This window comes from Danio aesculapii, chromosome 16 (genome assembly GCF_903798145.1).
Source record: "Danio aesculapii chromosome 16, fDanAes4.1, whole genome shotgun sequence".
NCBI classification, from domain to species: Eukaryota; Metazoa; Chordata; class Actinopteri; order Cypriniformes; family Danionidae; genus Danio; species Danio aesculapii.
This window is the reverse complement of record NC_079450.1, coordinates 5,331,940-5,349,671: the sequence shown is the minus strand read 5'-3', so window position 1 is coordinate 5,349,671 and position 17,732 is coordinate 5,331,940. Positions and strand designations below refer to the sequence as shown.

The following is a 17,732-nucleotide window of genomic DNA, read 5'->3' as shown; positions in this document are numbered from 1 at the left end:
CTTTATCTTTCTGGAAACTAACTTTATAATCGATGGAAAATGATCAGAAAGTGTCCCTCTTTACCTGGATTCCCCTAATATCGCGCAACAGGAAAGTGTGTGTTGTTTCAGACGCCTCTGCCACATGGAAAGAGAGATGAGCTCTTTATAGATTCTGTCATATAAAAGAGCATGCGGGCTAAAAAGAGATGCGGATTTTTGCTGAAGGGGAACTAGGACAGAAAAGACACAAATCCTCGATTAAAGCTTAAAGTTGACAGCCACACGCAGAATAATACAGTAGCTGAAATAAACACGTGATCTCTGCATATAGCAGTAGAGGAATATCATCGCTTGCATGCACAAAACATTTATTCTTAACCCTTTATGTGCTGCTGTTGGGGATGTTTTCATCCACGCTGGGGTGATTTTGAGTCTTCATTTGGCCATAACTTTCTCTGTGTTTCAGCTAGCAGAATGATTTTTGCTGATAATTCTTATTTTGATGCAGTTTTTGAGAAAATACGTTTTTTTTTAACTAAATGATACAACTCTGGGCAAATTCATACGCTTTTGTTATGTTAGGGAAAACATCCACTGAATTAAACTGCTGTAAAAATGCATCAGATAAATATTTCTTTTTTTTTTGCATAAATCTGTTTTTCAACCTCAGTGGCGGTATAGACCACACTGGAAAAAAAACGTCTGTACAAACAATAGTAAAAAAAATGTGAAGCAGCAATCGTAATAGACTATTTAAACCAAAACAGTATATCACTGTATTACATACATTAAATCACCGTAATTTAAGAAACAGTAAATAACTTCAATTTTTACTCTCTTAATATGTAAAATATGTAAATAATATGGCTTCTGGTAGTACCTAGAATAGCAAAGTCGAGTAAAGGAGGTCGAGGCTTCTCATTTATAGCTCCTAAACTCTGGAATAGCCTTCCTGATAACGTCCGAGGCTCAGACACACTCTCCCAATTCAAAACGAGATTAAAGACCTATCTGTTCAGTAAAGCATACACTTAGTGCACCACTTAGCGGGCTTCCACACAGGTTCTGCATCTTGTTGATATACACTATGAACAGCAGCTACGCTAATTATTTTCTTTATTCTCCATTTCCACCTGGAGATACTCTTCCCGAGGCCCTCAGACTATGCAGAGTCACTGATTCGATCCAAGACCAACGACGAGATGATCCCAAGGTTTCCATATCCTGGACCAGGCCGTATCCTGAGCAGCTACTGTGGTGGTCATGGAGGAGTGGAGAACATGAGACTGATTCCTGTGACGCTCCAGAGACAGACGAGTCTTCGCTGAGGCCAGCTTCCAGCATCCGCCACTGAGACTGCAGCTCTGCACGAGACGTTTGGCCAGCAGAGAAATTAAAATGGTCGCTCCCAACCGAGCCTGTTTTTTTTTTCTTCACTTCCGCCATTAGTGAAGTTTTTTTTTCCCTCTCCGCTGTCGCCACTGGCTTGCATGGTTCAGGATCTGTAGAGCTGCGCATCGTTGGATTTGCTCTTCAGTGTTTGGACTCTCAGTAGTGATTATTAAACCACACTGAACTGAGCTAAACTGAACTGAACTTAAACACTACAAACTGAACTACACTGTTCCTATTTACTATTTACTGTGACCTTTTATGTGAAGCTGCTTGGACACAATCTACATTGTATAAGCGCTATACAAATAAAGGTGAATTGAATTGAATTAAAAACTACAACTTTTAACAGTGAAAATATACATTTTTAGTGGAATAAATGGAAAAAATACCATAACTTCCCAAGCAAGCAATTACCCTAAAAGCAACAGTATAATTCTGTGTTAAAGACACATTTTGTTGCAGTGTACTATACAATTTACAACACAAAACTTTGAAAAATGTAACACACACATACAGCCCTGATGGATGTTTATGTCATCGTTGATTATTCTTACTTTTATATATGGACACATTTTATTTCCAACATCAACACATCTGAGTACGCTGATCGAGTTATTGGAGCATTTCCTACTGTTTTTTAACACTGCCTGTATGTAGAAAATGTTTCTTTAAAGTCTAAAATTTATAGCTTTTGCTTGATTTACTGTTGACTGTATTTCTTATTTATTTAGCAATTTCAGTAGCTTGACTGATTGTTGTAAAATCTGTGGCAAACCACTGTAGTGTCTTTTGTGTTTTACCATATTTATTACACTAAAGTTCTGGCAACCACAGCTGCTGGTAAAACTGAACATTACAATAAAATACTGTTATATTTCTGTTAAAATACTGTTTTATTAATAAATTACAGTTGTATTGTATTTATTACGGAAATAGAATGTAGTTAGGTTCACAATATATTTATTATAAACAGTAGTTTACTGTAAAAGAATTTACATTCACAACTGCTATTTTTAAAGTAAATTACTGTAAACATTTTTACAATACATCTGTTTTATTTAACAGAACTTTACTGTAAACAAACAGCAGTTTTCAACTGTAAAATGTAAGGTTTTTCAAAAAGTATTCTGTAAAGTGCTGCACATTGTAACCTTATATTTTACAGTGAAATTCTGGCAACCAGAGCTGCCGGTATTTTACCGTATATTTCAACCATTATTTTTTACAGTGCAGGGGGAACCAGGCAGGGGCCACACTTTAACATACATCAGTGGTTCTCAAACTGTGGTACGCGTACCACTACACTGTAAAAAAAACCCCGTAATTTTATGGTTTATTTCCGGCAGCTGGGGTGCCAAAAGAAAAACGTAAAATAACGGGCGTTAAATTACAGACATTTACTGTAAAATTAAATAACAAAGGTTGAATTACAAAAATTTAACAGAAATTAAAATTTAAGAAAATTTCTGTAATTTAATATCTGTTATTTTACGGTAAATTTCTGTCATTTAATAGCCGTTATTTTACGGTAAATTTCCGTCATTTAATATCTGTTATTTTATGGTAAAATTCTGTAATTTAATACCCGTTATTTTACGGTAAATTTCTGTCATTTAATATCTGTTATTTTACGGTAAATTTCTGTCATTTAATAGCCGTTATTTTACGGTAAATTTCTGTCATTTAATATCTGTTATTTTATGGTAAAATTCTGTAATTTAATACCCGTTATTTTACGGTAAATTTCTGTCATTTAATATCCGTTATTTTACCGTAAATTTCTGTCATTTAATATCTGTTATTTTATGGTAAATTTTCTGTAATTTAATACCTGTTATTTTACGGTAAATTTCTGTCATTTAAAATCTGTTATTTTGTGGTAAAATTCTGTAATTTAATACCCGTTATTTTACGGTAAATTTTTGTCATTTAATATCCGTTATTTTACAGTAAATTTCTGTCATTTAATATCTGTTATATTATGGTAAAACTTCTGTAATTTAATACCCGTTGTTTTACGGTAAATTTCTGTCATTTAATATGTTATTTTATGGTAAAATTCTGTAATTTAATACCCGTTATTTTATGGTAAATTTCTGTCATTTAATATCCGTTATTTTACCGTAAATTTCTGTCATTTAATATCAGTTATATTATGGTAAAATTTCTGTAATTTAATACCCGTTATTTTACGGTAAATTTTTGTCATTTAATATCCGTTATTTTACAGTAAATTTCTGTCATTTAATATCTGTTATATTATGGTAAAACTTCTGTAATTTAATACCCGTTATTTTACCGTAAATTTCTGTCATTTAATATCTGTTATTTTATGGTAAAATTCTGTAATTTAATACCCGTTATTTTATGGTAAAATTCTGTAATTTAATACCCGTTATTTTATGGTAAATTTCTGTCATTTAATATCTGTTATTTTACCGTAAATTTCTGTCATTTAATATCAGTTATATTATGGTAAAATTTCTGTAATTTAATACCCGTTATTTTACGGTAAATTTCTGTCATTTAATATCCGTTATTTTACGGTAAATTTCTGTCATTTAATATCTGTTATTTTATGGTAAAATTCAGTAATTTAATACCCGTTATTTTATGGGAAATTTCTGTCATTTAATATCTGTTATTTTACGATAAATTTCTGTAATTTAATATTTGTTATTTTACAGTAAAATTTCTGTAATTTAATACCCGTTATTTTACGGTACATTTTTGTCATTTAATATCTGTTATTTTACGGTAAATTTCTGTCATTTAATATCTGTTATTTTACGGTAAATTTCTGTCATTTAATATCCGTTATTTTACGGTAAATTTCTGTCATTTAATATCTGTTATTTTACGGTAAATTTCTGTCATTTAATATCTGTTATTTTACGGTAAATTTCTGTCATTTAATATCTGTTATTTTACAGTAAAATTTCTGTAATTTAATACCCGTTATTTTACGATAAATTTCTGTCATTTAATATCTGTTATTTTATGATAAATTTCTGTAATTTAATATTTGTTATTTTACAGTAAATTTCTGTCATTTAATATCTGTTATTTTATGGTAAATTTCTGTCATTTAATATCTGTTATTTTACGGTAAATTTCTGTCATTTAATATTTGTTATTTTACAGTAAATTTCTGTCATTTAATATCTGTTATTTTATGGTAAATTTCTGTCATTTAATATCTGTTATTTTACGGTAAATTTCTGTCATTTAATATCTGTTATTTTACGGTAAATTTCTGTCATTTAATATCTGTTATTTTACAGTAAAATTTCTGTAATTTAATACCCGTTATTTTACGGTAAATTTTTGTCATTTAATATCCGTTATTTTACAGTAAAATTCTGTCATTTAATATCTGTTATTTTACGGTAAATTTCTGTCATTTAATATCTGTTATTTTACGGTAAATTTCTGTCATTTAATATCTGTTATTTTACAGTAAAATTTCTGTAATTTAATACCCGTTATTTTACGATAAATTTCTGTCATTTAATATTTGTTATTTTACGGTAAATTTCTGTCATTTAATATCTGTTATTTTACAGTAAAATTTCTGTAATTTAATACCCGTTATTTTACGATAAATTTCTGTAATTTAATATCTGTTATTTTACGGTAAATTTCTGTCATTTAATATCTGTTATTTTACAGTAAAATTTCTGTAATTTAATACCCGTTATTTTACGGTAAATTTTTGTCATTTAATATCCGTTATTTTACAGTAAATTTCTGTCATTTAATATCTGTTATTTTATGGTAAATTTCTGTCATTTAATATCTGTTATTTTACGGTAAATTTCTGTCATTTAATATCTGTTATATTATGGTAAAATACAGTAATTTAATACCCATTATTTTATGGTAAATTTCTGTCATTTAAAATCTGTTATTTTATGGTAAATTTTTGTGTATACAAAAACTGTAGGCTATTTCTGTCATTGTTCTGCAGTTATAATCAAATCATGTTCATAGAAAAGTTAGTAATAAACATTTATACACAAGTATTTATGTGTATAAAGCCTCTGTTTTGTCAGAAGTGCTTCTTGTTTGATATGTGAACGACCCTTGCAGCTTTACTTTGGGTGAGATTTCCTCGAGCGAGAATGAGGTTGACTGAAACTTTCTGTTGTACACCACGCCCACCATTGGTACCCTTTAGGCAGTGGAAATGCAAGCCTAATAATGGTGACCCGTACAGACCCGTACCCTACCATACTGTACCAGTCAGAGGAAACGGGCCATAAATTACATCCCTGAATGTTGCTTTGAATAAACAAAGTGTTAAAGACACATTAAAAGACTTTACCCATTGAATAAAACATTCAAAAAAGCTGAAAAACACTCGTTCTGGTGACTTGATGGTCTTTGAAGATGAAAAATTTGTTAAGATGGTTGTGTTAAAAAAAATAAAAATAGAGGAATTGACAAAGTTCGAGATTGAGTTGTTTAAGCATTCATGCACAGCGGCTCAGAATGGAGGAATAAATCATGCATTACAAGAGACTCTTTTATTAAAAAGTATAAAAAAAAACAACTTTTACAATGTTGTCAATAATATATATTTTGTTAATCGACTATATCCATAGCATTGCTGTTCGTTAATGAGGCATATTATAATGAATGTTTGATTTTGCACTTTCATTTGCTCACAAACCACTCCAGCATTTCATTAAACTGTGATATAAAATGGCTGCAGCAAAGATTCAGCTAAATTCAACTCAGGAGCCCTCATTGAAAATATGTGCACAGGGCTACATTTTTGAGAACTGAGAAATTAGTCCTAGACGCTTCTGGCAGTTTTTGTTTTCACAATCCACTAGAGGGCGACGTGTACATTTTTTGACTATCGTAAATATGTTACTGGGGCAATTTTTCACATTTGTGCCATTTCTTGTAAATAAACCAGCGCCCGCTGTGAACATTTCTGTGAATCTCAACGCCTTTTTGTGTTCGTTGGGCATAACATATCATCTTGATATCGACTGACCCACACGCTCCTTTCACTAAACCCAACCCATAGTGTTTTCAAAAGCAAACAATTTTTAAAATATATTTCCCAAATGATGTTTAACAAGGCAAGGAATTTTTCACATTATTACCTGTAATATTTTTTCTTCTGGAGAAAGTGTTTTATTTTGGCTAGAATAAAAGCTGTTTTAATTTGTTTAAAAACATTTTAAGGCCAGTATTATGAGACCTCCTAAAGGTTTAATAAACCCTGGAGTACTTTTTTTGAGTTTTTAACAGATTTGTGTGCGTCAGCTTTAATTGTGAGGAAAACTGGAGAATTCTGAGCTTTTGTCAGCTAATTTCATCTTCTGGGTTTAAAATCATTTTGGGGGCGGGACCAAAATTAGTGACATATCAATATCTGCTAGTGGAATGGTGACGTGTCGGTTTCTCATTATTATTTATAGCTGAGTTTTCTTATCCTATAAGAAGACCCTGCTTCTTAATTATTCATGACTGCAGTGACTTCTAAAGACAGACCTGTCAAGCTGTGAGCACACAAGTTTAGCCGTTCATGAAGGGTTGTATGTGTTTGTTTCCATCACCCTCTGGGTTTGTTGCATGGCTTTTCCTGCGATGCTATCAGGGCCACCGATACAGCAAAGCTGTTTGCATGTAGCAAGCATTTTTGTTGGGAAAGCTGTACAAGAATTGGAGAATGGCGGATTTGTCTTTTATTAGTTGAGTTCCTTCCCATTCAGACACATCACCTATATCTGTGCTGCCGTATTCGCACATTTAAAATCATCCAGACTGCCTGCAGTGCTAATGGTTGGAATAGACAGGGAAGGAAATCTGCTGCACTACTATCCACTGTGTCTGCATTCAGACCTAGGGATTCAGGATAAGATAAGTCCTCCTCATTTTACATGTTTACAGTGTTTATATAAACATGATTATTATTATAATGATAGAAATTGTGGTTATGTGTATTTTCATTTATTCATTATTCTTCAGCTTAGTCTCTATTACAGAGGTCACCACTTATGTGTATATTTTATATGAAGTTTTGAATAACCTATCTATCGTATATGTACCAGGGCATTAAATTATTGTTTATTTCTTTGCATTTTAATTTTGTAAACTATAAAATCATGCGCCTCCTCATGGTTTGAGTCTGATTTTGTGAGCCGACTGACAGATGTTCACTGTCTTGTTTTTCCCCTGCTCTGCCGGCCACGCCCACTCCTCCCTCTGCTCTCCACACCCATCATGGAGCATTTTTTTTCAATTCTTAGGTAGACTTGGACTGAAAGAGGGGCCGGGGGGGGGGGGGGTTGTTTATGGCCCTTTAAGCAATATTTTTTGGATTGTCTACAAAACAAACCACTGTTATACAATGACTTGCCTAATTACTCTAACTTGCCTTGTTAACCTAGTTAAGCCTTTAAATGTCACTTTAAGCTGTATAGAAGTGTCTTGAAGAATATCTAGTCAAATATTATTTACTGTCATCATGGCAAAGATAAATCAGTTATTAGAAATGAGTTATTAAAACTGTTATGTTTAGAAATGTGCTGCAAAAATCTTCTTTCCGTTAAACACAAAATATATGTGAGGGCTAATAATTCTGACTTCAACTCTATTTCTCAGTTCTCAAAAATGTATCCCTGGGCACATTTTCCCAATGAGCCTGTACTGGCTAAAATACTCATGTAATCAGCATGTGCATGCTTGACTTTCTTTCAGAAAGCAAACTGCTCATCTTCATTAAGCGTAAGCTGGCTGTATAAATGACATGCATTGACATGCAATGCACAGCAGACCGATCAATGCAAAACGAAAATGACTTGATAATATGCTAGCGGATGCTGTCATCAGTGCTCTGCGTTTTCTCATCATTTCTCCCCACAGTTTTCCCCTGGGTGAATAAGGGACCGCGAACAGCCGAATGGAACCAGGGACAAGGCAAACGCCTCACCAGTGCCCTCAGGACGTTCTTGAAAGTCTCTCTGAGCGCCGAAGACGAGAAGTAGAAAACGAAAGGATCGAGACATGCATTGAGCGTGCTGCTGAGCAGAGCTGGTGTTCTCCATTCAGAGCTGTAGTTATTTATAAAACCCTCTACGTGAGAGATGTTGAAGGGCATGAAACAGATAGCAAAAACCAAAAGTGTTCCCAACGCCATCCCGATGGCTCTAAAACGCTTCTTAGCATTGACATTGGACAAACGGGACAGTATGAGGATGCACTTGATGTAGCAGAAGCAGCAGATGATGAAAGGAAAGAGGAAAAACACAAAGGAAAGCTCTAGTCGAACCGGAAGAAGGATCTTCAGCTGTTCAGAGCTGAATTCTTCATAGCATGTGTTACGCTTGGACGGATCAGTGATGTTGGGGTTGAAATAATTGAAGTACTGCGTGACATAAACAACACTGCAGTGCGCCATTGACACCAACCAGAATATGACAGTGGCGATCAATGCATTCCTGGGGTTGCGTTTAAGCTTGTATTTAATAGGAAAAGCCACACCGAGGTATCGCTCAACACTGATGGCCGTCAGATGGAGGACGCTGTTGCAGATGATGGAGTAGAAGATGAAACCCGACAGCGGGCAGAGGAAATATGGCAGTGTCCACTTCATGTTGGCCGCCTCTACCATGCGGAAGGGCAGGAAGAAGAGGAAGACCAGGTCAGAGATGGTCAAGCTGAGTAACAGCACGTCCATTGGAGTGGAGCGCTGCCGAACCTTCTGGAAGAACGTGTAGAAAGCCAGGATGTTTGCGGGAAGGCCTGTGATCAGCGTGAAGCCGTACACACCCAACACCAGGTTACTGAGATGCTGTGTCCACACCATAGTCACAGTAGATGCAATAAACACTCTGTAAAAGACAGATAATGAGAAAATTTAAAGTTTGTATTTGTTTAGTTTCGTGCAATTTACTGTGGAGGCCCATTTTTAAAGAAAACATGCTAATTATGAGATAAAAATCAATTATGAGATAAGTAAAATGAAGATACAATGTCATAATAAAATTAAAAAGTCAAAATAATGACATGCTCCAAGTAGCAGTCAAGATCAAATTTGAAATTGTTAAAATGTCAATTATGAGATAATGCCTCACCATAATTATAAGATAGATCGGGCTAAATTTATGATCAAACATTTAAATTCTCACGTAAGTCAAAATTATAGAATTAAGAAGTAAAAAAGATGACAAAGTCAAAGTTGTCAATAATGAAATTTATAGTAGCAATTTTTACGTCATAATTTTGAGATAAATGAAGAAAAAGTCCTGATAATCAGATAAAAATCAATTATGAGATAAATAAAAGCTCTTCAGATACAGTGTCAGAATTATATGCAAAAGTCAAAATAAAGACAAATAATGACAATTAAGATAAAACCTGAAATTGAAAAAATGCAAATTATGAGATAATGCATCATAATTATAAGGTAAGATAAAAGTATTGAATTTATGATCAAACATGAAAATGCTTACATACCAAGTCATAATCATAGGATTATAGAGTCACAATGATGACAAACTAAGTAAAACATTCTCACATACCAAGTCATAATTGTAAAATTAGGAAGACAAAATGATGACAAAGTGAAAATTGTCAATAATAAGATATAAAGTAGCAAATTTAACATATAAAGTCTTAATTTTGAGATAAATTAAGAAACAGTCCTGATAATGAGATTTAAAAAAAATCAATTATGAGATAAATAAAAACTCTTGTGTACTCAGTCTATGTAAAAGTCAAAATAGTGACAAATAGTGGCAATTAAGATAAAAGTTGAAATTGCAAAAATGTAAATTGAGACAATGCATCATCATAATTATAAGGTAATATAAAAGTACTGAATTTATGATCAAACATGAAAATTCTCACACAGTCATTCATAGGATTATGGAGTGAAAATGATGACGAACTAATGCATAATTATGAAAAGTCAGACTTGTCAATTTTGAGATAGATTAAGGACACAATCAGAATTATCATATAAAAGTTGAAATTGTCAATAATGATATAAAATGTAGCCATTTTGACAAAGTCATAATAATGAGAAAAATCAAAAAGAGATACGATGTCATAATTATATTTAAAAGTCAAAATATCAAAATAATGACATACTCCATGTGGCAAATACGAAATTGTAAAAATGGCAATTATGCGATAATGCATTATTATAATTATAAGATAAAAGAGTTACATTTATGAACATTCTCAGATACAGTCATAATCATAGGATTAGGAAGTTAATATGATGACAAACTGTCAATAATAAGATAAAAAGTAGTAATTTTAACATATCATGTCATCATTTTGAGATAATCGAAGAAAAAATCTAAATAATGAGATAAAAATCAATTATGAAATTAATAAAAACTCTTGAGATACAATGTGATAATTATGTAAAAGTCAAAATAAAGACAAATAGTGGCAATTAAGATAAAATTAGAAATGTAAAAATGTCAATTATGAGATAATGCATCATCATAATTATAAGGTAAGATAAAATTGCATCAAACATGAATATTTTCAAACACACAGTCTTAATCATAGGATTATGGAGTCAAAATGATGACAAACTAATTCATAATTATGAAAAGTCAAAATGGTCAAAGCTCAAAATCATCCAAAAAGTTGTCAATAATGGAAAAAAAACTGACAATTTAGAGATAAATAAAAACGAGATACAATATCATAACTATAATTAAAAGTCCAAATAATGACATACTCCAAGTAGCAATTAAGATAAAAGTTGAAATTGTAAAAATGTAAATTATGAGATAATGTTCAGATCATCATTATAATTATGAGATAAGATAAAAGTGCTAAATTTATGATCAAACATAAACATTCTCACATAATTATGAGAATTATTATAATCTAACATAATTATGAGAAGTCACAATTGTCAATTCTGAGATAGTTAAATTTATGACACACAAAGTTAGAATTATAATATAGAAGTTGAAAATGTCAAAAATGAGATAAAAACTAATACATTCGGATAAAAATACATTGAGTCATAATTTTGAGAAAAATGTAAATGTATGCCATAAAAGGCAATTATGATATAAAAGAACATCATGGCATGGCAAAATACTATTAGGAGTTGACAAATGGTTGATTATGAGATAAAAAGTAGCAACTTCAACAAGTAATTATTAAGAAATTTTTATCATTAAAAAAGTTGATCATGCGATAAAGTCAACATTTTGAGAAGCCAAGTCAATAGTTTTAAGTAAATTTGTCAATTATGAGTCTGAAAGTTACAGCAATGACATACTGTAAAGGTGAAATAAAAGTTGAAATTGGCCAAATTAGAAAAAAGAAAATGGCTGCTTCTGAAATCGCATCCTTCCATACTGTACAGTACGCTAAAATCAGTATGCAAGTCGAGTAGTATGTCCAGATTCATTGAATAAAAAAAAAAAGTATGCGAGAAGTACCCGGATGACCTACTATCTGGTGAGATTCTGTAGTGTGCATCCGATGAACGCTATGCTATCCCAGGATGCACCATGAGAGAATTCATGAACCGGAGTGAAGCGATGTAACTGACGTACACATTATGATGACAAAATGGCAGTCATACTTCTCACATTTATACTGTATAAAACAGACTTTTCTATCGGTCGAGTAGTACATTTAAATTCAAATGCAGTACCTACTTTGTAATAGGCGATTTCGGGCGCAACCAATGTACATGACATGTGGACTCCCACAAGGTTCAATTCTGGCACCTCTCCCGTTCAACCTTTATATGCTCCCACTGAGCCAAAGAATGAGAAAGAACCAAATCTCCTACCACAGCTATGCTGAAGACACTCAGATCTACATAGTATTACTGCCTAATGACTACAGCCCCATTGACACCCTCTGCCAATGCATTGATGAAATTAACAATTGGATGTGCCAAAACTTTCTTCAGTTAAACAAAGAGAAAACTGAAGTGATTGCATTTGGGAACAGAGAGGAGGTTCTTAAGGTGAATGCGTACCTTGTCTCTAAGTGTAAAACAACAAAAAATAAGGTCAAGAATCTTGGTGTGACTCTGGAGTCAGATCTGAGTTTCAATAGTCATGTTAAAGCAGGTAGTAAATCAGCATACTATCATCTCAAAAACATTGCAAGAATTAGATGCTTTGTTTCCAGTGAGGATTTAGAGAAACTTGTTCATGCTTTTATCAGCAGCAGGGTGGATTACTGTAATGGACTCCTCACCGGCCTTCCCAAAAACACAGTCAAACAGTGACAGCTCATCCAGAACGCTGTAGCCAGGATTCTGACCAGAACCAGGAAATCAGAGCACATCACACCTGTCCTCAGGTCTTTACACTGGCTCCCAGTTACATTCAGAATAGATTTTAAAGTATTATTACTGGTCTATAAAACACTAAATGGCCTAGGACCTCAATACATTACAGATATGCTCACTGAATACAAACCTAACAGATCACTCAGATCTTTAGGATCATATAAACTAGAAATTCCACGAGTTCAGTCAAAGCAGGGTGAATCGGCCGCTGCTGGAATCAGCTTCCAGAAATGATCAGATGTGCCCCAACATTAGGCACATTCAAATCAAGACACATGTTTAGCTGTGCCTTTACTGAATGAGCACTGTGCTACATCCAACAGATCAGGCTATCATATCTTTCTCTTCTTTTTTTTATTCCTTTATAACCAGTTTAGCACGTTTTAATCTGTTTTTAATCATTTTTTATTTTTATTTTCTTGTCTCTTTTCTTCCAGCTTACAGTATGTAAAGCACTTTTGAATTACCATTGTGTATGAAATGTGCTATATAAACAAACTATAAACAAAATATAAACAAACAAAATTATTTTTTATTTTGTTGTTATTATTATTTTTGTATGTTTGGTTTTGCTCCTAAAATCAATAAAGACAGTGTTTAAAATAAAAAAAGATTTATATATTTTATTTTTGTATTTTGCAAATGTAATAGTTTTGAGACTAATCTGGCTCCATAGTCACCAAACTGTCAATAACTCACTCACAATGGGCTTGCCTTGCATATTACACCAAGTCAAAGTTTTGAGATCAGATAAATGAAGAAATAAAACAAAATGATAAATAAATAAATAAATAAATAAATAAATAAATAAATGATGACCATATAAAGCTAGTCTAAGTAGTAATAACTGATTTAATTAAAGTGTAACAGGTTTTTTTAGGCTAAATTCTGATGAATTCAGTGACCCACTTATACACAGTATTTAACTTATGTGTTAAGAGTGTCACGCGTGGCTCAACATAGAATTAACACATTTCATCTTAACAGGAAGTTGATAAGTATCTCTTCATTACCAAAAACTGACAAACATTTTGCATGACGCTTACCACCATTTTATTATCTTTATTAATGGTCAAATATGACTTTACAGTGAGCTGTTATTTAATTCTTGTGTTATTATCCTCTACAGGCTCTGATATCTAATCCTGCAATATCTTGACCACACAAAAGCAGCCTGAGGGTAGTAAAGAAATGATATTTTTGGAAAGTAGGTCACTTAATAATGGCAATAAAACAACTCGATACAGATGGGACTGACTAAAACAAACAGCTGCGATAAATGTACTACTAAAATATCAGTAGTCTATTAGGAGTAGAAATACACTACTCTAAATATGTACTTCACACTTTAAATATACCACACAAAGATTTAGGATAGGCTCAGAAAAGGTCTGATTGCATTAGAGGAAATGCAATCGGAAATCGCTCACAGCATCAGGTATCACGAAGGAAAAAATAATAATTCAATAATAAATAACAACACACACAGATCAAAATGCATGATTAAGTTGTTGCGGTGTAGTGATATTTAAGGTAAATTGAGTACCTATGCAGCATTAAAGTAATCATATACTGCAGTAAAACAACGAATGTAAAAGTTTTACTCATCATGCATTAGTTAAAATAATAAGCAACACATAATTATGCAACACACACACACACACATATTCAGATCAAAATGCAAGATTAAGTTGTTGCGGTGTAGTGATATTTAAGGTAAATAGAGTATCTATGCAGCAATCAGGTTATCATATCCTTCAGTAAAATTGACTAATGAAATAGTTTTACCCATCATGCATTAGTAAAAATATAAGCAACATAATTCTGCAACACACACACACACACACATTCAGATCAAAATGCATGATTAGGTTGTTGCGGTGTAGTGATATTTAAAGTATATAGAGTATCTTAGCATCAAAAAGGTTATCGTATCCTTCAGTAAAATTGACTAATGAAATAGTTTTACCCATCATGCATTAGTAAAAAAAAATAAGCAACATAATTCTGCAACACACACACACGCACATTAGATCAAAATGCATGATTAAGTTGTTGCGGTGTAGTGATGGTTAAGGTAAATAGAGTATCTATGCAGCAATCAGGTTATCATATCCTTCAGTAAAATTGACTAATGAAATAGTTTTACCCATCATGCATGAGAAAAAAAAATAAGCAACACACAATTCTGCAACACACACTCAGAGATTAAAGTACATGATTAATGTGTTGCAGTGTAGTGATGGTTAAGGTAAACAGAGTATCTATGCAGCAATAAGGTTATCGTATCCTTCAGTAAAAACAACTAATGAAATAGTTTTACTCATCATACATGAGAAAAAAAATAAGCAACACACAATTCTGCAACACACACACATATTCAGATCAAAATGCATGATTAAGTTGTTGTGGTGTAGTGATGGTTAAGGTAAATAGAGTATCTATGCAGCAATCAGGTTATCATATCCTTCAGTAAAATTGACAAATGAAATAGCTTTACTCATCATGCATTCGTATAAAGCGGTCGGCTTCACAATCCATCCTTTAAAATTACAGTTGCGTTATATGATCTGTATATATAAATTGTTTATTATTAAGTTTGCATTAGCTGTCACCAGTTAGAGATGTGAAACTTCTGAAAGGGGAATGCCGGCTCTTTCATATGCAAAAATATAGGTTCTAAACTATAATGTGAGAAAAAAAAAAAACAAGCTAGCAGCCGTTTCCTTTCCATAAAAAAAGATAATGTGAGAGTACATGAGATGTAAAAATATCACCTCACACACATATGTGGGTCAAAGACTAGAAGTCTTATTGTGACGTCTGTATCAAATAAAATAACACTGTCTACACATTAGAGCACATTACATGCAAGTACTTAAAACTTCCAGATAACATTTGCTGTCTAAATATTGATGAAATAATGTGCCATCATCATTCAAGGTAATTGATATACTGTATTTCTGACTTTATAAAATAGACAAAAGAAGAAGTGATCATACTACATTTTCGCACATTTGTAATCATTAAAAATGTATAACTTATTGATCAAAGCTAGATTTGGGGTATTTAAACAATAATTTTGCTAAATTACATTTTAGTGGAAATCTTTAGTAAAAAAACAAAAGTGGTCTTAACTAATAAGATTAATCATTTGTTACAATTTTACTTATTGTGTAAATATATGCATTCACATTGTACTTTAGGCATGGGCTGGTATAAGTTTCTGACGGTATGATAACCTTGGATAAAAATATCAAGGTTTTAGGAAACATTTATAATATTTTGGAGCTGTAAACATTTCAGGCTAAATTATTCAAATAAATCATTGACTTCAGCTCTCTTCGTTAGTTTCAAAAACAACAAACAAAAAAAAACAAATACAACAAATAAAAAAAAACACATTAAAAAAACCCTACAAATACCTTAGGAATGGTATTACAGAAAATTTGAGCAGTTTTAAAACTTGACGGTTGCAAACTGTGGTAAACCTTAAAAACTGATTATCATCCCATGCCTATTGTACTTATGATTTATTCAATTAATGCATGCAATTTCATATCTAATTAATTTGCGCTAATACATTTATAATTACACTGTTGACCTGAACCATTCCTTAAATCTTAACCCACCTTTAAACCAACCCATACTTCTAAATCTGTACCCAACGTGACCTATATCCCACCTCAAAAGCACAAGTGTTCTGCAACACATTATAAACAAAGTACATTGTATTTATTTTAGTGCAAGTTTAAGGTGAACTCAATTAAAATGGGACCCAAAATTATATAATAATAATAATAATAATAATAACGTGTAGAATTTACATGCCATATATATATACATACATGCCATATATATATATATATATATATATATATATATATATATATATATATATATATATATATATATATATATATATACATATATATATATATATATATACATACATGCCATATATATATATATATATATATATATATGTATATGTATATATATATGTGTATATATACACATATATATATATATATATATATATACATATATATATATATATATATACATACATACATATATATACATACATATATATATATATATACATATATATATACATACATATATATATATACATATATATATATATATATATATATATATATATATATATATATATATATATACATATATATATATACATACATACATATATATACATACATATATATATATATATATATATACATATATATACATACATACATATATATATACACATATATATACATACATATATATATACATATATATACATACATATATATATACATATATACATACATATATATATATATATATATATATATATATATATATATATATATATATATATATATATATATATATATATACATACATACATACATACATACATACATACATACATACATACATACATACATACATACATACATACATACATACATACATACATACATACATACATACATACATACATACATACATACATACATACATACATACATACATACATATATATATATATATATATATATATATATATATATAAATCTGTAGTCTATAGATTTTTTAATGTGCCATTTTCAGACTAAAGATCAAAGCCTTCAAAAGAATAATTATCTGTAAATAATAATAATTTAAAAAATAGGAATAAGGGAAATGTTTTTACCTTAATGAATCCGTCAGGTGGCCGCTTGGTAGACTGAGCTCTGCACTGATGTGACGCTCCTACAGACTTTAAAGCTTCTTTACATTATGTCATTTTGACACATGCTGCACCTCAGACAACAAACAGGAAAGAAGCAACACATATTTCAGTTCGCCGAAAGAGGCAGAAAATATTTTCCCCGAACAGCATGTGCACACGTCTGTAAATGTGTGTATACACGCATAAATTGCAATCACAAAAATATTTGCTTATGAAACCCTAAATAGGAAGTTTGTATTTCTACGAATGAGAATGTGAAACACCAGACTGAATGTGGCTTTCTAAATAAAGATA

General features: G+C 31.5%; 1 protein-coding gene across 1 annotated transcript; it reads right to left on the bottom strand.

The window, feature by feature from the left end:
* Positions 1-7,729: 7,729 nt before the first annotated feature.
* LOC130243457 (free fatty acid receptor 3) lies at positions 7,730-17,694 on the bottom strand. Its single transcript, XM_056475632.1, has 2 exons — positions 17,400-17,694; positions 7,730-9,230 (listed from the first exon to the last, which is right to left on the bottom strand). Exon 2 carries the CDS (start codon positions 9,203-9,205, stop codon positions 8,210-8,212), a length of 996 nt encoding a protein of 331 aa, XP_056331607.1. The 5' UTR covers positions 9,206-9,230; positions 17,400-17,694; the 3' UTR covers positions 7,730-8,209.
* Between the last annotated feature and the right edge of the window lie 38 nt (positions 17,695-17,732).

What these genes read in the sequence shown, in the direction of transcription:
- LOC130243457 (XM_056475632.1), bottom strand. Translation starts at nt 9,205, where the DNA reads ATGGTGTGGACACAGCATCTCAGTAACCTGGTGTTGGGTGTGTACGGC.